The 26110-nt window shown below is 35.5% G+C and overlaps 1 protein-coding gene and 1 pseudogene across 2 annotated transcripts; both read left to right on the forward strand.

Annotated features, from left to right (window-relative positions):
- The first annotated feature begins 923 nt into the window (after positions 1 to 923).
- Positions 924 to 3356, forward strand: LOC111278329 (ras-related protein RABB1c-like). 2 transcript variants are annotated; one of them, XM_022864994.2, is made up of 6 exons: positions 924 to 1074; positions 1196 to 1335; positions 1428 to 1510; positions 1678 to 1882; positions 1992 to 2060; positions 2934 to 3356. In XM_022864994.2, exons 1-6 carry the CDS (start codon positions 1029 to 1031, stop codon positions 3024 to 3026), a joined length of 636 nt encoding a protein of 211 aa, XP_022720729.1. In that variant the 5' UTR covers positions 924 to 1028; the 3' UTR covers positions 3027 to 3356. The 2 variants fall into 2 exon arrangements, with proteins under 2 accessions (XP_022720729.1, XP_022720730.1); XM_022864995.2 differs by lacking the exon at positions 2934 to 3356 and adding an exon at positions 2693 to 2852.
- A 7642-nt stretch (positions 3357 to 10998) lies between these two features.
- Positions 10999 to 17880, forward strand: LOC149517715 (uncharacterized; annotated as a pseudogene).
- The last annotated feature ends 8230 nt before the right edge of the window (positions 17881 to 26110 follow it).

The raw sequence follows: 26110 nt of genomic DNA on the forward strand, positions 1-26110 counted from the left end.
TTAGTATATTAATAAAGTTATTATTTTATATATTTATTTAAGATATTAATATTTTAAATCTAATTTTAATTTTCGAATGACATGTTAATGATTTTTTCCTTTTTTTATTTTTATATTTTTTTATTTTTTTGAATTTTTTATTAACAAAATTTATTTGATACATTAATTTAAAAATTAAAATTTTAAGCTCAGCTAGATGTCATAAAGTACCTTAATGAGCTCTCTTTTCCTTTTTCTTTATTCTTTTTAATTTTTACCTTTTTTGTTTTTACATTTTTTATATTCAATTAATTTTGTAAAATAAAAAAAGACTGATTGAAGTATAAATCCCATTTAGCTTTTCTCTCTTTCATCTTTTTTTTTTATTAAATAAATTTTATAATAAAAAATATCAATTGATAAAAATGTTAAAGCAATTCACATCTGATAAGTTTAAATTCATTTCGTTTAGATAAAAATTAATTTTTTAAAATCAAAATCAAATTAGAATGAATCGAATTGTTATTGAAAAATAAGATCAGAGCATAAGCATATTTAAAAAGATTTAGCTTGATTCATAACGTATTTTAATATATATATATATATAAAATTATATATTTTATTATTAATTTAATTTTATATTTATTTATATTTTAAACTAAATTTAAAAATTAATATTTTAAATTCCATAGATGTACATGTGTCTCTTTGCATGAGCTTTTATTTATAATTTTTTTTTTTGTGTTTGTGTTTGTTATTTTTAATTTTTTAACTTTTTATTAAATAAATTTTATACCGATAAAAATATTTACTTGTCATCTCTATTTAATTTTTTATTGTTTCTTTTTTTCAATTAGGTAAATTTTGTAAAAAAAATTAATAAATAAAAACTATAAAATAAAAAAATTTTGACCTAATACATCTAAAAATTAAACAAATTTTAGGTATGTATGGGCTAGCTCGGGCCTTCAGCCTCGAGCCTTTTTCACTTGATAAAAATTAAATTCAGATCATCCAAAGACATCAGCTTTTTTTTTTCCCTCGACAGAATGTCCTACGCTTACCTTTTCAAGTACATCATCATCGGGGACACTGGTACATACATATTGCTAGCATTTGGTTTTCTATTCATCTCTATTATTATTGCATATTTGCTTTGGTACAAATATTGATGAATCTGCAATTCTTGTCTGTGCCATCTGATCATCTTCCCAAGGAGTGGGGAAATCATGCCTTCTTCTTCAGTTCACCGACAAGCGGTTTCAGCCAGTGCATGATCTTACCATTGGCGTTGAATTTGGGGCCAGGATGATCACCATCGACAACAAACCCATTAAGCTCCAAATCTGGGACACCGTAATTTTCCTTTTTCTCTTCTCCATCTTTTCTGTGCCCCACGTATAATTTGATTTGACTTTTGTTTCCCTTCAAAATTAAAACTTGGGCAGGCAGGTCAAGAATCCTTCAGATCCATTACCAGGTCCTACTATAGAGGGGCTGCTGGTGCTTTGCTTGTCTACGATATTACCAGGTAGCCCCCCACCCACCACTTTTTATTTTTTTTTTGTATTTTATTTTATCCAGTCTCTTCTCTATCATATCATTGTTACTATCTCACCATCACCATTTACAACACTACTTCATAATTAATATTATTACTGTTAAAGAGTAAAGACTAACATTTCTCTCTACATACAGGAGGGAAACTTTTAATCACTTGGCTAGCTGGTTGGAGGATGCCAGGCAGCATGCTAATGCTAACATGACCATTATGCTCATTGGCAATAAATGTGACCTTGCTCATAGAAGGGCTGTAACCACTGAGGAAGGCGAGCAATTTGCCAAGGACCATGGTTTGATCTTCATGGAGGCCTCTGCTAAAACTGCTCAGAATGTCGAGGAGGTCTTTTATACCTAACAACTTTCTTCTTTCTTGTTATATGCATGTCAATCTTATATGCCAATTATTCTACCGCTTTCTAACTTAATCGGTCAACTCTCTTCTTATGCAGGCATTTATAAAAACTGCTGCAACCATATACAAAAAGATTCAGGATGGAGTTTTTGATGTCTCAAATGAGGTTTACCTCTTCCTAACCACTTTCTTACATCTTCTCACATTTGTTTTTCTTTTTCTTTTTGAATACTGCTGTTTTTGTTTCTACTTCCTAATCAAATTAATCACTTATTCAGTTACACCTATCTCCAACCATATAGGATATAGATATTTATGCCTGCTTAGTACATAAAAGAGTTGGTCAGTTTATGAACTTCTACGGTAGTTTGAAATACAGAAGGGATGAATATATTAGAAAATTTTCTGCTAATTGGCAATTTTAAGCTCTATTAGCCAATGCAATAATTTCCAAAAACCAATAGTCTATTACATTTGCATCATCGCCTCCCCTAATCATATGGCTTCAGCAATTTTTCAAACATACTTGTTACTAAGAAAATAGTTTCTGTGCCATACTTCTAGTAAATTTTTAAAATTCACAACTGCTAAAAAGGAATGAGGTCGCTGTTTCTGTGCATGAAACGAGTATGCTTCCACTTTGTCTATTGTCATTGCTTTCATAGGTATATGCATATTGATTGGGTCCAGGTGCTCCAGCCATTAGATAAGATAAGCATAAACCTCATGCAGAATTAAAGTTGGAAAGAAAATACTTACCAGGCTGGTTTGATGCCATCATCAATTTTTTTCTTTCAGGAGTTTCAACTAATCTAACTGGAGCATTTTGAAATTTGAATACAGTGTGGAAGTGCAAGTTGCAAAGTCATCTTCTTTAGGAAATATTTGACATTGCAACACAGGATGCAGACTAAATAGTCCCTTATCTTTGAATATGAACAAAAAGAAGAAGCATTGTTCTGTTTCATTTTCTTTTCCATTTTGAATAGATAGAATGTGTCAATTCTGTTGTTAACTTTCTGTTCATGTTGATTTGAAGTCTTATGGCATAAAAGTTGGATATGGTGGAATTCCGGGGCCATCAGGAGGCCTAGATGGTACTTCTTCTCAAGGTGGAGGCTGCTGCAATTGAAATTCGAGTTCTCATTGTAGAAAATGAAATACAGCCTGTTTGTTTAACTTCATTCTTAATAGTTTTAGTTCCTTGTTTAATTTTTATAATCTGTTTATGCTGAATATTGCGACTGATTTCTTATACATGTCCATTCGGAGAGAAATTTGTATAATCCTGCTAGATGTGTTCTCCATGTGGTTGTAAATTTGATAGCTATTGTAGTTTCATTGGTGGATAACTATGGTGAAGAGAAATTGTAAACATATGGGGAGTTGATTCTTTTTTTAATGTTGTATTAATATTTGAATATTAGTTGCATAAAAGCTTGCCTTTGTCAGGCCTGTTTCATAGAGTAAGTTGATATTTATATGTTTATTATGATCGGGTGAATCTTTAACATGTTTCAGCACAGGAATGTAGTGTTGTGTAGCAGATGAAAAAGTGGAGCTTCGTTCTGTGTTTCAAGCATTGATGGGAAAGATATATTTGTAATGTCTAAGATTATGCAAAATGTTTGAGATTTTATCTTTTGTGAATGCAGAATTTGCTAGGGTGAAGCGATGAGATCAGGTGTGTGGGTGAGCCTTGAGAAGAGTAGGAAGAGTGCTGCTTCTTTTTTTTTAGAACGGGGGAAGAGTGCTTTAGCCATTTGTAATACACAAGTACGGAATGACAGGTGGATAGGGTTTGTGTTGCGGTATAGCTTCTAAGCTAGTTCTGGTAGCTTAGGAAGCTAATCACCAATTTCCCAGTGATGATGCGTTACTATTGATTGGTTGCTCAGAGAAGAGAAGCAAGCCAAGGGAAGGAGTGAGAGCAAGAGAAAAGAAAGCAAGCAAATAGAAATAGAAGCAGCAGAGAAGTAGGTATAGTGGGAGGTGGCGACCGGAAGCGAAGCAGAGACAAGGAGAGGATCGGATGAAAAGTGAAAAGTAATATAAGTAATAAAAACGAACTGAAGCAAGTACCTAATAATACCTATGTAGAGTCCATGTGGCTTTGATTGCGAGTTTCTGTGTTTTTTTTTTAAATTTTGGTTCACTGCTTTGAGTTTGAGATTAAGAGGAAATTGCATACTTAATACAAATTAATGTATGTGTCAGTGTGTACAAGTGCTATTGACCTTGCAGCAATTCAGAAATGTTTTAATAAATTATTATACTAATAAAACTGAAAGCCTTTATTTATTTATTTTTTAAGTTTATTGGCGTCTTTGAGTCATCGTCGTGTCTGGGTCACCCTCATGACAGACAGATTTTGGTAGTGATTAGATATCTTGAAATTCGATTCTGATCTGAATCCAAGCAGTCAGATCCATGAAACCCTCCCATGTTATGTAATGAGCCGTTGAAAGAAGGAAAATCGGAGAAATGAAAGACCAGACCAGAACAGAGAGAAGAGAGAATTTGAAAAAATAAAAAAAAGTTGTAAATTTTCATTCATAGTCCTCAATTGCGTATACAATATGGTTATATTCAATATATGTGCTGACATCATAATTTTAAAATCTGTTCAATGCAAATTAAGCACATAAAAATAACAGTTCAAAAATCAACTAATTATTTATATTCTGTTAGCTCCCATAATCATCTTCAGCATACTCATTTTTGTTGCTCCTTATTGTGCGATTGACTCAAATATTTCATCATCCTTCCATAACCAACTTTTTCCTTTATTTCAGTGTTTCCAATCAGCTCAACCTTTTTGTCTACCTTAGCCTTTTTAGCCACCTCAGCTCCACCTTGTGACCTTGACTCTACTATGTCAATATGATCACTGTAGACATCGATTTTATTCGGGTTTACTGTTTTATTTTTTATAATAATAATATTTAACAAAACAAAACAAAACAGAAAAAAAACAAAACAAGTAAACAAACAAAAAAAACAGCAAGAAGTCAAGGAGTTGGTGCGATGCCGAGCTGCCTCGACCAACTCCTTGACCAATTCCTTATCAGCAACCCAACCAGCCCCCCCGACCAGCTTCCTGCCAGCCACCCTACAGCTACCAACTAACCACCCTACAGCCAGCAAAATTCCACTTAATTGAAACTCTATAAAATCAACACATAAACTCAAAAAAGAAGAAGGGAAAGAAAACGGAAAAAATTTTTTCAGGTGAGAGCTCTGAAACAAAAAAAATTTTTCCAGCTTGAGGGTTCAGGAACGAAAAATTTCGATCTACCCACCCAAACACCCAAAATACCCAAACACAAAAACCAACCGAAAACAACCACAAACAGAACCGCCATAAAAAAAAACCAAAACAGAAACAAAAAAAAAAAAAACACAGTCCTCGCCTACGGCGAGGAACCTCAGCGCCAAGCTTCCTGCACGAAGAAGAGAAAGAAAGGTCAGCTTCAAAAAAAAAAAAAAAAAAAAAAGAACGCAGAAAAAAAAATTTTTTTTTGGCCGAAACTTTGAAGACAGATCTAGGAATTTTGAGACTCCTTTTGGTGAAAAGGAGGTCAGATCTACGCTCAGGGGGTCGAGAAGAGCTTGTGGGAGAATTTTAGAATTTTCCAACCACCGGAGACGGCGGTCGGAGACCGGCGGAGACGACGGACGGCGGCGGCACCAACGGTTGACCGGCGATCTGCTGAAGAAGAAAAAAAAAGTTTTTTTTTTTTTTCTGGAAAAATGAAAAACTAACCCAAAAAAAAAATTGAGCCTTTTATATAAACTGCCAAAATCAAAACGACGTCGTTTCATTAAAGGCCCAAAACGACGTCGTTTTAAGCCCGAAGATCCGCGCGTCAACCCGCGACCCGACCCGGGGTCCGCGCGCCAGACCCGCGACCTGTTTCCTTCATCCGCTCTGCTCGGTCTGACTGGACTGGACCGAACCGTCAGACAAAACCGAACCGGTACTGAACCGCCGAACCAACCAGACCGAATCGAACCGTCGATCCAACCGCCGAACCGGTCAGACCGCCCGAACCAGCGTTGACCGGACCGTTGACCGGTCCGATTCAAGTAAAAAAATTTTTTTTTTTTTTGAATTTTCTAATTTATTATTATTATTATTATTATTTTGTTATTTTAAATATATTTTTATATTTATGCATGATAAATTTATAAATTTGTTAAATAAATGTTTAATCGTTTTAATAATAATAAAATTAAAAACAAATAATAATTAAAATATATTAAAATGCTTTAAAATAATAATAATAATTTTTCCTGCCTAGATGTTGGAGGGAATAAAAATATTTTTCTAAAAACAATAATTCTGCCTAGATGTTGGGGAATTATTGTTAATAATAAATAAATATAAGAAATTTTTAATTAATTTTCAAAAATTATTAAAATCGAACTTGCTTCAAAAATCCGCCTAGATGTTGGGGATTTTTAGAGATATTCGTATTTTTCTTAAAAACAAAACCTTAAGCGCTATTTCTTAATCCTAGGTTTCTAAAACCCTTAAAAATCCAAAATCCATTAAATCCAAAACCGCTCGAAATCCAAAATCCTTGAAGTCTAAAGTCCGAAAAATCCTAAGGACACGTGTGAAAATTCTATTGGAAGCAATTTGTTCCCGAATGCCGCCTAGATATGGGGTATTTAAGAAATTTTACTTCATTAAGTCTTTTCACACGAGTTCATAATTCATATTAATAATAAAATTAATAAATAAAAAGTATAATAAAATTGAGATTTTAAATATAAACAGTCGCACCTAAGCTCTGCCTAGATGTTGGAGAGTCGGGGTGGTCTCATTATATTTAAAAATCCAACTCTTAAATTGCATTTTATTAATAATAAGATTAATAAATAAAAAAAGTATAATAAAATTGGGATCTTAAATATAAACAGTCGCCCTAAGCTCTGCCTAGATGTTGGAGAGTCGAGGTGGTCTCATTATATTTAAGAATCCAACTCTTAAATTGCATTTCATTTTACATGACATTCATTAGCATACATACGTTATCGTATTATCATTAATAATTATCTGCATTATTCTCTCTTTAATTTACTCATGGTACTCTGCCTAGATGTTGGAGAGTCACCAACAATTTTCTGTAAAGAGTGTTATTTCATTTTAAGGATTGTTGTGTTAAATCTTAAGCGAAAAGGGTTACTTTAAATTCTGCCTAGATGTTGGAGAATTTTAAGATAATTCTTTAACTTAAAGATTTTCACAATATTCCTAAATAAAAATTTTAGCAAAAAAAAAAAATTTTTTTAAATAAAGGAAATTAATGTTAAATTTCAAATTAAAACCATTTTTATCCGACATTGAAAATAGCGCATAGTTGAATGGTACCAATTTATGGACGTTGTGGGGGTGCTAATCCTTCCCCACGCGTAACCGACTCCCGGACCCAACCTGATTTTTCGTAGATCGAAATATATCTTTTTGATAAACTTTAAACAACCCGTTTTTATAGTTTTATTAAAAAGATAAACTTTTGGGTGGTCAATCACACCCTAATAAAGATTGGTGGTGACTCCCTCTTTTTTTTATTTTTCTCAATTTTAAAACAACTCGTTTTTACGTCTAGCGGTCTCAAAACCGTTACGACAGCTTGGCGACTCCACTGGAGAATTATTTGAGAGTCAGGCCAAAATTTTAATTATGCGCTATTGACAATGATTGGATTTAATTGATTTTATTTGATATTTAATTTAATTTCTTTTATTTTAATTTTTTTTTTCTAAAAACAGTCATGTTAATAAATGAAATAAATTATGTGCTAGTTATTACTTCATTTTTGATTTTGGTTTTTGATTTATTCATGATTAATACATTACCTTGCACACACTTTGCATATTCACTTGCATACATGAGCTCTATACCCGGGCTCCGTCCTTTTAGGAGGAAGTGATGTAGCTACGCTCTCGTGAGGTGATAACCTCCGCATTTGCTAGCGAAACACTTTCACTCAGATTGAACCCGTTCCGTTAGTAGCCTGTAATGGGTGAGGATCGGGGAGCCTTACTAGTCTATAATGGACGATGATGTGAGGAATAGTCTGGGAACCTTTAGACATGCAAATCTTAACCCAGCATATAATGAGCCGTAAAGTCCAACTTTAAGATAGAGCCATACTGTCCCTTTTGTGAAAAGATTACCTAAATTAGGACACTATGTATATTCTGTTATGCTTGTTCATTCATTTACTTAGTTTTATTTATTTGTTTTATTTACATTATTGATTTGTTTTATTGTCTTCAATTTTGTTGCATGCATCATATAGGTACCATTTTTAAAAGGGTATTGTTTTGGACCAATCTAAAAAAAAAAAACTTTCAAAAAACCTAAAGGATGTCATCTGTGTGTAAGAGCTACTTAGAGGTCAAGAGCCATTCAGAAGGTATTCAGAGGAAAGAAGGAGATTGCTTAGTAGATGGTCACATATCGGTGCTACTACAGTCAGTGCATGTGGATCTCAGTCAGAATAATATATCAGAATTGGAAGCCATTTGGAAACAGTGGAGAATAGAGAAAAAAGAATCTTTTTCCAAAAAATACGGGGATGTGGCACTGCTTATGTCTGTGAAGGTTGATGAACAGCTAATGAGAGCTGTAATACAGTTCTGGGATCCATCTTATCGATGCTTTGTATTCAACCAAGAAGATTTGACTCCCACGATCGAAGAATATTCTTCTTTACTCCGGATAGAGTCTACCAATCAAGACAAGATCTATTGGAAAGAGCATAAGACCACTGGATATAGAAAAAAATTAGCCAAGATCATGCAAGTGGAGGTTGAAGAGATAGACAAGCACAAGAAAGAAAAAAATAGGGTTGACATCATTCCATCAGCTTTTCTGCTCGAGTACATAAGAAAGTATATTGATACCGATCAGGGGTCGGATGTGTTTGCTTTGGCCATCTATGGATTGATGATATTCCCTAAGGTTTTAGGACATATAGAAGCATCAGTGGTTGATTTCTTTGAGCAATTAGATAAAGGTATAAACCCTTCACCAACTATTTTGGCAGAAACTATTAGATCACTTAATTTTATCGAAGAAAGGGTGAAGGACGATTTATGGGGTGTGCTCAGTTACTATTTCTCTGGCTCAGAAGCCATTTTTGGGGAAAAAAAAAGACATCATTTCGACCATTCTCCGTGCATTTCAGTCCTATCGAGGAGTTTATGACTAAAGAATGGAGAAAAGATTGGACAAAAGGTCAGTGGTTGGCATTCTTTTTAAAGCTCACTAGCGAAGATGTAACATGGAGGGCACCATAGATGCTTCCGATGGCTATCTTATATAGTTGTGGAGATGAGTCATGGGTACCTCTGTTAGGAATATGGGGGGCAGTGAGTTACGCGCCCCTTATGGTTCAAAGACAATATGATTCACGACAGTTCATCCCTATGACTCATAGGCTTGGTTCACTCGAGTTTGATTATGGAACACCCGGTTATATGAAAAGGGTTCGTGAAATCATCAAAGCATGAAAGCAGGTCAATCGAATGAGCCCAGCTAGACTCACTGATAATGTTGCTGAAGGTTACCTTGCGTGGAGGATGAAAAGAGTTAACGAAATTAGGCCTCTACTAGCTGATGTTTCAGAGAAGTTGTCGGCTCCTGTTTCAGTATCGGTATTATCGACTCTTGAGATCGCTCAACGAGAGTTTGAGATTGAAAAGAAAAGGTTAAAGAAAGAAAATGTGGCTATGATGGATCAAGTTAACCAATTAAGATATGATTTGATGATGAAAAATGATGCAGTACAGAAGTTGACTAAAGAACGAAAAGTATTGACAGAGGATCTGCAAGATTTGCATCAAGAAAATAAGAAATTAAGGTTGGATAGTAGACCTTTGAAGGGATCCAAGAAGGATGTGGAAGAACTACGAGACATGGTGGAATATTGGAAGAACAGAGCTCGAGAGAACAAAGAAATGATCTTCACACTCACCAAAGAGCAACATGAATGGAAAGAAAAACTTTCAGGGGCCTTTGAAAAGGTAACAAGGCACCAAAGAGAAAGTGAAAAGCTAAAAGCTGAGCTAATGAGGGAACAAAGCAAGAACTCCGATTTGCAAAGCAAGAAAAAAGCCTTAGAGCATGAATTAATGAGTTTGGAGCTTCAATTAACAAGCAATCAGAGGCACATAAATGAGATTTTGACTGAGTGGCAAGATAGAGAAGATTATTGGGCTCGCACTTGTAATATGGAGGTAGATGCTCGAGAGATGTGGAGAGCAGAAAGTTTAGGGAGGCAGCAATACATCGAACACCTGACTGCTCAAATCTACAAGGCTGTTCAAAAAGTAGGCAACATGGTTGAAAATGTGAAAGCACTGGAACGAGAGATTGTACCAATCCAAGGCCACAGTCAAAGATTATTACACTTTTTTCATGAAGCTAGGGAGCAATATGCTCAAATCAAATGTTTTTATGGCTTTAATGCAAGAATGATTGGATGATGTGTAAAGACTCCCATGGTTAATGAAAGTTTCTTTTTGTTTCGATCGATCCAAGATAATACCCTAACTTGCATTTCATTCATTTCATGCATGCATTTTCATACTAACAATAATATCAACGACATTATATCATGCGATCTAATTCATGGTTGATAAACTAAGGTTCAAGGATAGCAAAGCCAAGGAACCACAACCCGTCAATTTCGCATAGATATAATACTCGTTCCCAGACTCGAGCCATGGCAGAAGAGAATACAGCTAGGTTTGAAAGGGTCGAAAGGGTACAAGAGGAGATACAAGAAAGAGTGATGGAAATACAACAAAGAATTGAAGCACAAATGGCTGAATTAAGACAACTGTTGATTGGATCAATGAAAGGAAAATGAGTCGCTGGTGTATCTAGGACAGGAGATGAGGTTAATGTGGAAGAGCCATTATACCCTCCTGGATTCAATCCACCTCAAGTTCAGATTCAAGTTCCTCGGGGTATACACATACAACCACCAAGTGTGCAGCCATACCCATATGTTAATCATTCTGCAAATTAGCAGTCGACCCACTTGAATGCCAATTCGGGACCCATCCCAGTCGATCCCATCATGATACCAAATCTTGACGACCTTGTTGAGCAAGAGAAGTCTCATAAAATGTCAGATCCTGTTATAAATTTAAAAATTCAAGACAAATATGACCAGCTTGAAGAGAGGCTTAAAGCGGTTGAAGGTAATGACACTTATGGGGTTATTAACGCCAATGAGCTTAGCCTAGTGCCTGACTTGGTTATCCCACTAAAATTTAAGACCCCAGATTTCAAGAAATACGATGGGACAAAGTGTCCATCTGCTCATATCACCATGTTTTGTAAAAAGATGACGGGTTATACCCATAATGACAAACTATTGATACACTATTTTCAGGATAGTTTGACTGGTTCAGCAGCTAAATGGTACGTGCAATTAGATCAAAATAAGATTAGTTCATGGAAAAACTTGACCAAAGTTTTTCTTGTTCAGTATAAGCACGTCTTGGATACAACCCCTGATAGACTATCATTACAAAATATGGAGAACAAGTTGATGGAAACCTTCAAAGAATATGCACATCGGTGGAGAGATGCAGCAGCCTAAGTACAACCACCATTGACTGAAAAAAAGATAACCGTGCTATTCGTCAATACACTAAAGGCCCCGTATTATGACAGATTGGTGGGAAATGCCACGAAAAACTTCTCTGACATGGTAATTTCAGGGGAGATGATAGAAAATGCTATCAAAAGTGGTAAAATTGAAGGGTCTGAAAAGAAGATAGCTACATTAAGGAAGAAAGAGCAGGAGACACATGTTGTCACTCACACAAATCCCCCACACCATCCTTTTGTTTCATATAACCCACACCCCCATTACTACTCTACCATAAACCAAATCTCTCAACAACCATACCATTACCGAGCCCCCCAACAATCGTTACCCAGATCAAGTTTTAGCCCTCAGCCATCCAATTACACCCCAGCACCTCCAGCTCGACCATTTACTCGACCAACCTACCCAAACAGCAATCAAAGAAACTCACAGAATAATAACAATCGAGAAAGACCTCATTTTGACCCAATTCTCATGACATACACAGATTTGTATCCTCGACTTGTTGAAAAACATCTGCTTGCTCCTGTTATTATTAAACCTTTGAAACTTTTGTTTCCCAAATGGTATGACCCCAATGCACATTGTGATTATCATTATGGGAATCCAGGTCATTCCACTGAGCATTGTATTGCTTTAAAGCATAAAGTGCAGGGGTTAATCAATGAAGGAGTATTAAATTTTGATACCAGCCAACAAGGGACTCCAAATGTCAATGGAAACCCTCTACCAAATCATACCAGACCATCAATAAATGCTTTGATTGATGGGCAAACAAGTTACGTGAAAAGAAGAATAGAAGAGGTCAAAACTCATATGACTAAAGTGTTTGAAACCTTGGTCAAAGCTGACATGCTGAAATCGATAGAACCTCAAAATTACTCTGAAGCGGTTAACTCAACTGAAAGCTGCCATTATCACAGAGGTGCTCTGGGGTAGTCTATCGAAAACTGTCACCAATTCCGTCAAGAGGTGCAAAAATTGATGGATGAAGGTCGAATAGAGTTTTACCAAGAGAGAGAAGAGTTGGTGAAAGTGTCTACCATTGATTCAAAGAATAAGTTTGGGCGTAGACCCGTAACTATCTATTATGATGAGAAGCCAACATCGAAGCTAGAAAAACCCGTCTCTCGACCAGTGGTGACAATTAAAGTTTTTGGTCCTTTTTCATATCAGAATGATAAAGCAGTACCTTGAAAGTACGATTATGATGTCGTAGTCAACCCAGATACTGCCAACATAACGGGTGTAGGAGGCATAACTCGAAGTGGGAGGTGTTATACCTCAGAAGCTCTAGAAAAAGCTAGAAAAGAAAAAGCCAAGGTAGGAGAAGAAAATGAAAGTCAGAGTGATCTTGACACAACCCTAGAAAAAGAATGGCAGAAGCCAGTATCTGAGAGTGAAGCAGGTGAATTTTTAAAGTTAATAAAACATAGCGAGTATAGCGTGGTAGAACAGCTTAACAAGATGCCAGCTAGAATTTCGCTATTGTCATTATTGCTCAGTTCAGAGTCACACCGTAATGCTTTACTGAAAGTGTTAAATCAAGCATATGTGTCTCATAATGCTTCTGTTGAATATGTGGAACAGCTTATTGGCAATCTGACGATTTCAAACTATATCTCTTTCAGTAATGAAGAGATTCCTCCTGAAGGTAGAGAAAGTACCAGGGCTCTTCACATTACTGTGAAATGTAAAAGTCATATAATGGCTAAGGTTTTGATTGATAATAGCTCATCCATCAATGTTATACCTGCGACTACTCTGGCAAAACTCCCTGTTGATGGATCTTATATGAAACCTAGTCATATGATAGTGAGAGCCTTTGATGGAACCAGAAGAGAACTTGTTGGGAGATATAGAAGTGCCATTGCAGATTGGCCCATGTACTTTCAACGTGAAATTTCAAGTCATGGACATCTCTCCTTCATATAGTTGTTTATTGGGTAGACCGTGGATCCATATGGCAGGTGCTGTCCCATCCTCATTACATTAAAAAGTCAAATTTATTGTTGAAGGGAAGCTAACATGTGTGGTAGGAGAAGAAGATTTATTGGTAACTCAACCGATAAATACTCCTTATGTGGAATCGACAGATGAAGCTTTAGAATGCTCTTATAGATCTTTCGAGATTGCCAATGCAACATATATAGCTGGAGGATCTAAATTATATTCACCACACTTATCTGTGACTACTAAAATGGTAGTCAAACAGCTTACCAAGATGGGATGGCGACCTGAAGTCAGACTTGGGAAGAACCTGCAAGGAATTACGAAGCCATCGGCCATATATGAAAAGAGAGACAGGTTTGGCTTGGGATATAAGCCAACAAGAGGGGACAGAGTAAGAATGATGAATGAGAAAAGAGATAAGAGGATAGCTAATCTTAAGGGATATGAGCTGGAGTCAGAGCCGATAGTTATTCCATACCTTTATGATTTTTTTCACTCGGGAGGATACATTTATTCAGATTTACCGAGAGCCCCAAGTGCAGGATTCATGGAAAAATTTTCATAGCTGGCCATTCAAATGGTGGATGATGGAGAAAAGAAGAGTCGAAGTGAAGAGCTATTCGTGTACCCTTGTCCTTCAGATTTTGAGTTGGATAATTGGAAAGTTACAGAGCTGCCTGTTACCTTTAAAACTTTGGAAAAGTAATGTGAAACTTAAAATCTCTAATTACTTTCTACGAGTATTAGGAGATCTTTTATGGTGTGTTTATGTTTGTCATTTTAATAAAAGACGTAGAAGATGCATCCGTATTTTTTCTGTCATTTTTATTTTCGTTTTACCTTTCATCCTTTTCTTTCTTACATTTTCTTGCCATTCCATTTTTGTGTGCCAATATTCTCTCCATATTACCCTTTGCAGGGTCTCAAACAATGAACATGAGGATAATCATGGCATTAATCTCGGATTTGATTTTGAAAACTTAATTCATGTTGATGAACTTGATAATGAGGAAGATTCAGATAACTATACACTGCCTCTTGATTTGTTAAAATTAATAGAACATGAAGATAAGCCAATTGAACCCCACCAAGAAATTACTGAATCAGTAAATTTGGGAGATGGTGAGAATAAAAAAGAGGTCAAAATTGGTACATCTCTTTTACCAGCTGAAAGACAGAAGCTAGAAGAGCTGCTACGAGAATATATAGATGTGTTCGCATGGACTTACCAGGATATGTCAAGACTTAGCACTGATATTGTAGAGCATCAGTTACCTTTAAAACCAGGATGTAAGCCGATGCAGCAAAAGCTAAGGCACATGAAACCAGAGATGCTGCTAAAAATTAAAGAGAAAGTGAAGAAACAATTCGATGCTGGATTTTTAGAAGTGGCAAAATATCCTGAATGGGTAGCCAACATAGTGCCAGTTCTTAAGAAGGATGGAAAAGTGAGAATGTGTATTGATTATCGAGATTTGAATAGAGCAAACCCTAAGGATAACTTTTCTTTACCTCACATCGATACTCTAGTGGATAATATTGCTAGGCACTCCACATTTTCCTTTATGGATGGTTTCTCAGGCCATAATCAGATCAAGATGGCTCGAGATGATATGGAGAAAATTATATTTATGACCATGTGGGGAACATTCTGTTACAAAGTCATGCCTTTTGGGTTGAAAAATGCTGGTTCTACTTATCAAAGAGCAATGGTGACTCTTTTTCATGACATGATGCATAAAGAGATAGAAGTGTATGTAGATGATATGATTGCAAAATCTCGTGAAAGAAAGGATCATATAGTTAGTCTCAAAAAGCTGTTCGACAGGTTAAAAAGATTTCAGTTGAAGTTGAATCTTGCCAAATGTACATTTGGAGCCAAATCAGGAAAACTATTGGGCTTTGTAGTCAGTGAAAAAGGAATTGAAGTTGATCCAGATAAGATACAAGCCATTCAAAACTTATCTCCTTCTCATACCTCAAAAGAAGTGCGAGGTTTCTTAGGGAGATTAAATTATATTGCTCGCTTCATCTCTCAACTCACTTATAAGTGTGATCCTATTTTCAAGCTTCTCAGAAAACATGATCCTGGAGAATGGAATGATGAATGCCAAGAAGCTTTTGATAAGATCAAAAAATACTTATCAAATCCACCTGTGTTGGTGCCACCAATGCCAGGAAAACCTTTGATTTTGTACTTGACAGTGCATGAAAATTCAATGGGATGTGTGCTGGGGCAAAGAGATGAAATTGATAAGAAAGAACGAGCAATTTACTACTTGAGCAAGAAGTTCACTGATTATGAGTCAAAGTATTCACCATTAGAGAAGATGTGTTGTACATTAACCTGGACAGCTTGAAGGCTTGGACAATACATGCTTTATCACACTACTTGGCTCGTAGTAAAGCTAGATCCTATTAAGTATATCTTCGAAAAGCCCTCGTTGACAGGAAGAATACCACGGTGGCAAGTTATGCTTTCAGAATATGATATCATTTACGTGACTCAAAAAGCTATTAAAGGGAGTGCAATAGCTAAATTCTTTGCTGATCGTGCAGTCGAAGATTATGAGCCAATGAAATTAGATTTTCCTGATGAGGATGTGATGGCCATTGAAAAAAATGAACCTGTTGAAAAATCATGGAGGATGTATTTTGATGGAGCTGCTAATGTTTTGGGTCATGGTATTGGGGCAATTTTGATATCTCCTGATGGACATTATTACCCCATCACAGCCAGATTAAATTTTAATTGCACAAACAATGTGGCTGAATATGAGGCCTGTGTTATGGGTTTACAAGCAGCAATTGAAAAGAAGATCAAAGTGATAGATGTGGTTGGAGATTCAGCTTTAGTCATCTATCAGTTACGAGGTGAATGGGAAACAAGAGACTCTAAGTTGATTCGGTATCATAACTACATCTCCGAGTTGGTCAAGCAATTTAAAGAAGTTCAGTTTGAGCATCTACCTAGAGAGGAAAACCAAATTGCTGATGCACTAGCTACTCTAGCTGTAATGATCAAAATAGATACAAATACTGAAATCCAACCCATCAAGCTGGATGTGAAAGATGTACCAGCACATTGCTCAGGTGTTGAAAAAGAAATTGATGGAAGGCCATGGTATCATGATATCATGCAATACATTAAAAGCCAGCAGTACCCAGAACATGCAACAAAAAATGATAAGAAGACTATTAGAAGATTAGCTATGCATTTCTTCATTGATAGAGATATCCTTTACAAAAGAGATCGAGATCAAGTGCTCTTAAGATGTGTAAATGTAGCTGAAGCAAAAAAGATTATTGAAGAAGTGCATGATGGAGTTTATAGGGCACATGCAAATGGTCATATGATGGCTAGACAAATTATGAGGGCTGGCTATTATTGGTTGACAATGGAGAGTGACTGTATTGATTATGCTAGGAGATGTCATAAATGTCAGATTTATGCTGACAAGATTCATGCTCCACCATCAACATTACATGTTTTAGCTCCTCCCTGGCCATTCTCAATGTGGGGCATGGATGTCATTGGTCCCATCACTCCAAAAGCTTCGAATGGGCACAGATTCATTTTTGTGATGATTGATTACTTCACCAAATGGGTAGAGGCTGCATCATATGCTAGCGTGACCCGATCTGTGGTATGTAAGTTCATGAAAAGAGAGATAATATGCAGATTTGGGCTTTCGGAGATAATTATTTCTGATAATGCCAAAAACTTGAACAATAAAATGATGAATGAAGTATGCACTCAGTTCAAGATCCGCCATCGTAATTCGACACCATATCGTCCAAAAATGAATGGGGCAGTGGAGGCTGCGAATAAGAATATCAAGAGAATCCTGGAGAAAATGACTGAAACTTACAAAGATTGGCATGAGAAGTTATCTTTTGCCTTGCATGCTTATAGAACATCAGTCAGAACGTCTACTGGAGCCACACTGTTCTCTTTGGTATATGGTATGGAAGTTGTGCTACCAGTCAAAGTGGAAATTCCCTCACTGAGAGTCCTGATGGAGGTGGAGTTAGAGGAAGCAGAATGGGTCTGAAATCGCTACGAGCAGTTAAACCTTATTGAAGAGAAAAGACTGTCAGCACTTTGTCATGGTCAATTATATCAAAAGAGGATGATGAGAGCACATGACAAAAAAACTCGTCCCCGTTGCTTTAGGGAAGGAGACTTAGTGCTAAAAAGATTCCTTCCAAATTAACATGATAATCGGGGGAAATGGACACCAAATTGGGAAGGCCCGTATGTGGTGAAAAAGGCTTTTTCTGGCGGGGCATTGATTTTGGCAGAAATGGACGGAGGTGATTTGCCTACCCCAATAAATTCAGATGTTGTGAAGAAATATTTTGCTTAAAAAAAAGAAAAAAAAATAATGACTTATCTAAGTTGAAAACCTGAAAAGGCGGCTTAGATGTGAAGCAAAAGCATCATCAAGAAAAGATCTCACAATGCAGGGGCAAGTGTAGTTTGATGAACTCTGAATAATCAAGGAAGTCATCTGATTTAGTTTTAGAGAAAGAATCTGAGAATATTTTGTTCATGATTATCTTGTGATCATTCTTTTGACACCTTTATTTCAATTCAAACACTTTGACATACACTTGTTATCAGCCATAAGAAATACATTATCCTTCATTTAAAATAATGCCTATCCTTTCCTTTATCCTTATTTGATATTTTTTGTCCATCAGAGAAATGTGTGATTGCATTTTATTTGTCTTGAACTTAAAATGATGAAAAGAAAAATAAACATGAAAGATCTCAGCATTACTTTTAAAGTTGACAAAGGCAAATGAAAAAGGATGAGAAAAGCATGACAAGACATTGATGTTACAGACTTTTGAAGAAAAAATATTATGGTCAGATGTTGAAGACAGATTGGTCATATAAGAATTCGGATAAAAGAAGCCGAAAGCGAGAGATTTCGAGAACCTTTTACTACAATGAACGATTTTGATTGCATTACATGCATTGTATCATGAGCACTCAGTACATGCATCCATGAAAAGTTGTAACAAAGATAGAAAATTTCCTTTTCTTAATGAAAAAACAAGATTTTGGTAAAGACAATGATCAAACAAAGGAATTCAAAAGAGAGAAATTTACTTGTTCAAAGATGAAAACTCAAAGTTGAAAACAGCTGAGATTTTAAAGTTATGGAGCCTCTGTTGAGAGGAGCTTTTTCAAGAAAAGATTTTAAAGTTGTTGAGCCTCTGCTGAGAGGAGCTTTTCCAAGAAAGAATTTTAAAGTTGTTGAACCTCTGCTGAGAGGAGCTTTTCCAAAAAGAAAGAATTTTAAAGTTGTAGAGCCTCTGTTAAGAGGAGCTTTTTCAAGAAAAGATTTTAAAGTCGTTGAGCCTCTGCTGAGATGAGCTTTTCCAAAAAGAAAGAATTTTAAAGTTGTAGAGCCTCTGTTGAGAGGAGCTTTTTCAAGAAAGAATTTTAAAGTTGTGGAGCCTCTATTGAGAGGAGCTTTTTCAAGAAGAAATTTTAAAGTTGTGGAGCCTCTGTTGAGAGGAGCTTTTTCAAGAAGAAATTTTAAAGTTGTTGAGCCTCTGCTGAGAGAAGCTTTTTCAAATGAGAATTTTAAAGTTGTGGAGCCTCTGTTGAGAGGAGCTTTTCCAAGATGAGAATTTTAAAGTTGTGGAGCCTCTGTTGAGAGGAGCTTTTCCGAAATAAGAATTTTTAAAGTTGTGGAGCCTCTGTTGAGAGGAGCTTTTTCAAGAAAGAATTTTAAAGTTGTTGACCCTCTGCTGAGATGAGCCTTTTTCAAGAAAAAATTTTAAAGTTGTTGAGCCTCTGCTGAGAGGAGCCTTTCCAAAATGAAATTTTAAAGTTGTGGAGCCTCTATTGAGAGGAGCTTTTTCAAGAAGAATTTTAAAGTTGATGAGCCTCTGCTAAGAGGAGCCATTTTCTGTAAAACCAAAAAAGATAACACGATTTATTTTCGGACAAAATCGTTGTCTTTGTCTTTGCCCTATTCCTGATTCTCAGAAACGTGCAAAGAGGGGCAGCTGTAGACATCGATTTTGTCCGGGTCTACTGTTTTATTTTTTATAATAATAATATTTAACAAAACAAAACAAAAAAGAAAAAAAACAAAACAGAAAAAAAACAAAACAAGTAAACAAACAAAAAAAAAGCAAGAAGTCAAGGAGTTGGTGCGATGCCGAGCCGCCTTGACCAACTCCTTGACCAATTCCTTATCAACAACCCAACCAGCCCCCCGACCAGCTTCCTGCCAGCCACCCTACAGCTACCAACTAACCACCCTACAGCCAGCAAAATCCCACTTAATTGAAACTCTATAAAATCAACACATAAACTCAAAAAAGAAGAAGGGAAAGAAAACGAAAAAAAAATTTTCAGGTGAGAGCTCTGAAACAAAAAAATTTTTTCCAGCTTGAGGGTTCAGGAACGAAAAATTTCGATCTACCCACCCAAACACCCAAAATACCCAAACACAAAAACCAACCGAAAACAACCACAAACAGAACCGCCACAAAAAAAAAACCAAAACAGAAACAAAAAAAAAAAACACAGTCCTCGCCTACGGAGAGGAACCTCAGTACCAAGCTTCCTGCACGAAGAAGAGAAAGAAAGGTCAGCTTCAAAAAAAAAAAAAAAAAAGAACGCAAAAAAAAAATTTTTTTTTTGGCCGAAACTGTGAAGGCAGATCTAGGAATTTTGAGACTTCTTTTGGTGAAAAGGAGGTCAGATCTACGCTCAGGGGGTCGAGAAGAGCTTGTGGGAGAATTTTAGAATTTTTCGACCACCGGAGACTGCGACTGGAGACCGGCGGCGACGACGGACGGCGGCGGCACCAACGGTTGACCGACGATCTGCTGAAGAAGAAAAAAAAAGTTTTTTTTTTTTGGAAAAATGAAAAACTGACCCAAAAAAAATTTGAGCCTTTTATATAAACTGCCAAAATCAAAACGACGTCGTTTCATTAAAGGCCCAAAACGACGTCGTTTTAAGCCCGAAGATCTGCGCGTCAACCCGCGACCCGACCCGGGGTCCGCGCGTCAGACCCGCGACCTGCTGCCTTCATTCGCTCTGCTCGGTCTGACTGGACCGGACTGAACCGCCAGACAAAACCGAACCGGTATTGAACCGTCGAACCAACCAGACCGAATCGAACCGCCGATCCAACCGTCGAACCGGTCAGACCGCCCGGACCAGCGTTGATTGGACCGTTGATCGGACCGTTTACAGGTCCGGTTCAGGTAAAAAAAAATTTTTTTTTTTGAATTTTCTAATTTTTTATTATTATTATTATTATTTTGTTATTTTAAATATATTTTTATATTTATGCATGATAAATTTATAAATTTGTTAGAATAAATGTTTAATCATTTTAATAATAATAAAATTAAAAATAAATAATAATTAAAATATATTAAAATGCTTTAAAATAATAATAATAATTTTTCCTGCCTAGATGTTGGAGGGAATAAAAATATTTTTCTAAAAACAATAATTCTGCCTAGATGTTGTGGAATTATTGTTAATAATAAATAAATATAAGAAATTTTTAATTAATTTTCAAAAATTATTAAAATCGAACTTGCTTCAAAAATCCGCCTAGATGTTGGGGATTTTTAGAGATGTTCGTATTTTTCTTAAAAACGAAACCTTAAGCGCTATTTCTTAATCCTAGGTTTCTAAAACCCTTAAAAATCCAAAATCCATTAAATCCAAAACCGCTCGAAATCCAAAATCCTTGAAGTCCAAAGTCCGAAAAATCCTAAGGACGCGTGTGAAAATTCTATTGGAAGCAATTTGTTTCCGAATGCCGCCTAGATGATGGGGTATTTAGGAAATTTTACTTCATTAAGTCTTTTCACATGAGTTCATAATTCATATTAATAATAAGATTAATAAATAAAAAGTATAATAAAATTGGGATTTTAAATATAAACAGTCGCACCTAAGCTCTGCCTAGATGTTGGAGAGTCGGGGTGGTCTCATTATATTTAAGAATCCAACTCTTAAATTGCATTTTATTAATAATAAGATTAATAAATAAAAAAAGTATAATAAAATTGGGATCTTAAATATAAACAGTTGCACCTAAGCTCTGCCTAGATGTTGGAGAGTCGGGGTGGTCTCATTATATTTAAGAATCCAACTCTTAAATTGCATTTCATTTTACATGACATTCATTAGCATACATACGTTATCGTATTATCATCAATAATTGTTTGCATTATTCTCTCTTTAATTTACTCATGGTACTCTGCCTAGATGTTGGAGAGTCACCAACAATTTTCTGTAAAGAGTGTTATTTCATTTTAAGGATTGTTGTGTTAAATCTTAAGCGAAAAGGGTTACTTTAAATTCTGCCTAGATGTTGGAGAATTTTAAGATAATTCTTTAACTTAAAGATTTTCTCAATATTCCTAAATAAAAATTTTAGCAAAAAAAAAATTTTTTTTTAAATAAAGGAAATTAATGTTAAATTTCAAATTAAAACCATTTTTATCCGACATTGAAAATAGTGCATAGTTGAATGGTACCAATTTATGGACGTTGTGGGGGTGCTAATCCTTCCCCACGCGTAACCGACTCTCGGACCCAACCTGATTTTTCGTAAACCGAAATATATCTTTTTGATAAACTTTAAACAACCCGTTTTTATAGTTTTATTAAAAAGATAAACTTTTGGGTGGCCAATCACACCCTAATAAAGATTGATGGCGACTCCCTCTTTTTTTTATTTTTCTCAATTTTAAAACAACTCGTTTTTACGTCTAGCGGTCTCAAAACCGTTACGACAATCACCATGCAATTTCATTACATTGCCATTCTCTCTAATTGATCCTAGTCCCCAAGGATCAAATGATGGAAACTGGGACTTAAGAACTGAATAATCTTTCCAAGTAGCATTCTCTGGTCCAAGATTACACCATTCTATCAATAGTTGAGTGACAACATTTTTGTTTCTTTTAACCACCCGTTTGTTAAAAACCTCGGTAGGATAAACTAATGGTTGCCCATATTCACCCACTTCAGGAGGAGCTATCCGAGGCACAACCTTACTTCAAATTTTTTTCTTCAGAAGGCTCACGTGAAACACTAGATGTATCTTTAAAGTCTCAGGAAGTTGGAGTTTATAAGCTACTTTACCAATTTTGACAACTATAGGATATGGACCATAGTATCTTGTTGAAAGATTCAAGTTTTTTTTAAGTACTAGAGAAGTCTGCCTGTATGGTTGAAGCTTCAAATGCACCTCATCCCCAGCCTTAAATGCTCTTTCAATTCTATTTTTGTTAGCATAAAACTTCATTCTGTGTTGTGCTTTTTTTAATTGCCACTAGTAGCTTGCTTAACTTCTTTTTTTCCTTTAACAGCTCCTCAACAGTAGACACCTTAGCTTTGCTACTAACATCCCAAGTAAACCATTGGGGAGGATAACCATAGAGAGCCTGAAAGAGTGTCATTTTCAAAGTAAAATGGTAGCTCGAATTATACCACCACTCTGCTAGAAATAACCACTGAACCCACGTTTTTTGTCTAAAGAAACACATGCAACATAAATACTGTTCTAAACGTTGGTTCAACCTTTCAGATTGTCCATCAAACTCAGGATGATACACTGTGCTCAGATGTACAGAAGCTCCTAACAGCTTCATTAGTTCCTGCCAAACTGAACCAACAAAAACTTTGTCCTTATCAAATATCATTAATTTTAAGGTCCTATAAAGTTTGTGAATTTGGTTAAGATATAGTCTGGCCACATCTATAGTAGTATAGGGATGAGCTAAAGGCAAAAAATGTGCATACTTAGTGAGTTTAACAATAACAACCATGATGCAATTGAATCTTTGTGACTAAGGTAAACTTTCCACAAAATCCATAGTAATCACTTCCTAAACTTGATTAGGAATAGTTATAGGTTGTAGCAAACTTGGATAAGCAACATGTTCATCTTTGTTTCTTTGGCAAACTTCAAATTGTTGAACATATTCTAGTACTTGCTTCATTATTCATGGTCGGTAAAAATAAAGCCTCAGTCTGTAGTAAGTTACTTGCACCCCAAAATGTCCACCTTGAAGAGAATCATGCAATAGTTGTAGTACCTGATCATGTATTGGTTTTTGGCTTCCCAGATACACCTTACCCTTGAACCTAAGCACTCCATTAGTGAATGAGTATTGAGGATCATCACTAGTTTAAATGTAAGAAGAGTAATTTTTTCTTGAGCCAGTGCATCATTTTCATCACTTTGCTTCACTTTAGTAATCCATTTTGGAATAATGGTTATGGAGTTTAAAAATTACGAGCTTCCACTTTCCTCATGTTGCCTTAATAAGGCATCTGCCACTACATTCATCGTACCCTTCTTATACTGAATGGTATAATTCAAGCCTAATAGCTTAGTTAATTTTTTTTTTGTATGGTTGTGGACAACTTCTACTCTAACAGATATTTTAGGGACTCGTGATCTATTTTAATGATGAACGGCTCTCCTTCCAAATAGTGCCTCCATTTAGTAACAGCCATTAAAATGGCCAAATACTCCTTTTCATATATATGGACAAATTAGCATGTCTAGGTCTTAAAGCTTTACTTAAGTAAGCAACAAGCCTTCATTCTAGGGATAATATCGCTCATATACCAATCAAGCAAGCATTAATCTCTAAGCAAAATGGTTTTGAAAATTTTGGTAAGGCTAGTACTGGGGCTGTACTCATGGCTTTTTTAAGTTGTTGAAAAGATGCCATTGCTTTAGGCATCCAATTAAACCCATTTTTTTTCAACATGTCTGTTAAAAGCTTGTTGATAACTCCATACCCCTTGATGAATTTCCTGTAGTAACTAGTCAGCCTCAAAAACCCTATCAAGGATTTCAAGTTGCTAGGTAATGGCCAATTTTTCATGCATTCCACCTTAAAAGGACCACTCTATACACAGAGATAATATGACCAAAATATTCAACCTGTTTCTGATAAAAAAAAAACACTTGTTTTCTTTGCAAACAGCTGATTACACCTTAACATTTTAAAAACAAGTTGTAAGTGTAACACATGTTCTTGCAATGTGGTACTATAAAAAAGTATATCATCGAAGAAAACTAGCGTAAATTTTTTTAAATAAGGAGAACAAACAGCATTCATCAGGGACTGAAAAATAGTTGGAGCATTAGTAAGCCCAAATGGCATTATATTAAACTCATAATGCCCATGGTGTGTCTTGAAAGTTATTTTTGGAATATCTTTACCTTAAACTCTAATTTGCCAATAGCCTAATCACAGATCAATTTTAGAAAAAAATTTAGCTCTTATGAGTTCACCAAGCAAATTCTCTATTACTAGAATTGGAAATTTATCCTTGATTATCACTGTATTGAGTTGCCTATAATTAACACAAAGCCTTCATGAACCATATTTTTTATTAACTAATAAGCAAGGTGAGGTAAATTGACTCCTACTAGTGTGGATGATTGATGAGAAGAGCATTTTAGAAATTTGTGTTTCAATTTCAATTTTTTGGTAATGAGGAAACCTGTAAGGTCTAAGGTTTACAAGCTGAGCTCCCTCATTAAAAGGTATATTATGAGACCTCTTAGGTAGAAGCTTAGTTGGTTTAACAAAAATGTTTGAATATGTAAGCAATAGTTCTTATAATTTTGTTGGAACTTTTTCATCTTCTCTACTTTCCATACTGATCATATAAAATTACCTTATTAGTTTTTGTAACTTTTGACCAGAAATAAGTTTGAATTCTAGTTGTTTATGACTTCTTGTCAATATCACTTGTTGCCCTTCCTTTTGAAATGCTATTGACAAGTTATTAAATTCAAATACCATAGAGCTATACTTTTTTATCCAATCAACACCAAGAACCATACATTACCCCCCATTGGCAAGACCCTTAATTATGTGTAAACATGTGACCTTACATCACCTATGTTAACTTCTTGCACTCGACATTACTGTAAAGTCTTTCACCATTAGCTATTGTAATGGTTAGTCGTTTAGTTTGTTCAACTTCAATGCCATCTGTGAGTACTGCCATTGTTTATAAGGATGGTTAGTGGTTTCCCTCTTATAGTTCCTACAATTCTGATAGTACTATACCCCACACTTTCTTTTATAACATTTATGGATATTTGTAATGTTTCAGTAGTATCTAGCTCTTTTATCATTTTTAGTTCCACATCTTTATCAAGATTACCACAATCCTTATCTTTAGACATCTCATTAGCTTTAATAGCATTAAGTTGTTTGAACTTACACACATGTCCATGAGAAAATCATTCACCACATTTGAAACATAAGTTTTATGCCTTCCTTTGCTCTATCAGTTGTTGTTTATTGGTTATAGGTGAAGCATTTTGGGTGATTTTTAGTGTTTGGTTGGTAATTGAATGTATTGGTTTCAGGTAAGGTTTAATATTAGAAGTAATGGTGGTTTTGAAAAACTGTCTAAACTTCTTGTTTTCAAATACAATGGACAATTCATGTAGCTTGGCCTGTCTATATGTAGCAATAAGGTTACTAGGCTCATTTGCTTTAACCCTAAGCTTTAAATCTTCTTTAAGCCCACTGATAAAGTTAGAAACAAAATATTTTTCTGTTAAATAAGGATTGA

This window comes from Durio zibethinus, chromosome 8 (genome assembly GCF_047325235.1).
Source record: "Durio zibethinus cultivar Kanyao isolate XHJ-2024 chromosome 8, ASM4732523v1, whole genome shotgun sequence".
Classification (NCBI taxonomy): domain Eukaryota; kingdom Viridiplantae; phylum Streptophyta; class Magnoliopsida; order Malvales; family Malvaceae; genus Durio; species Durio zibethinus.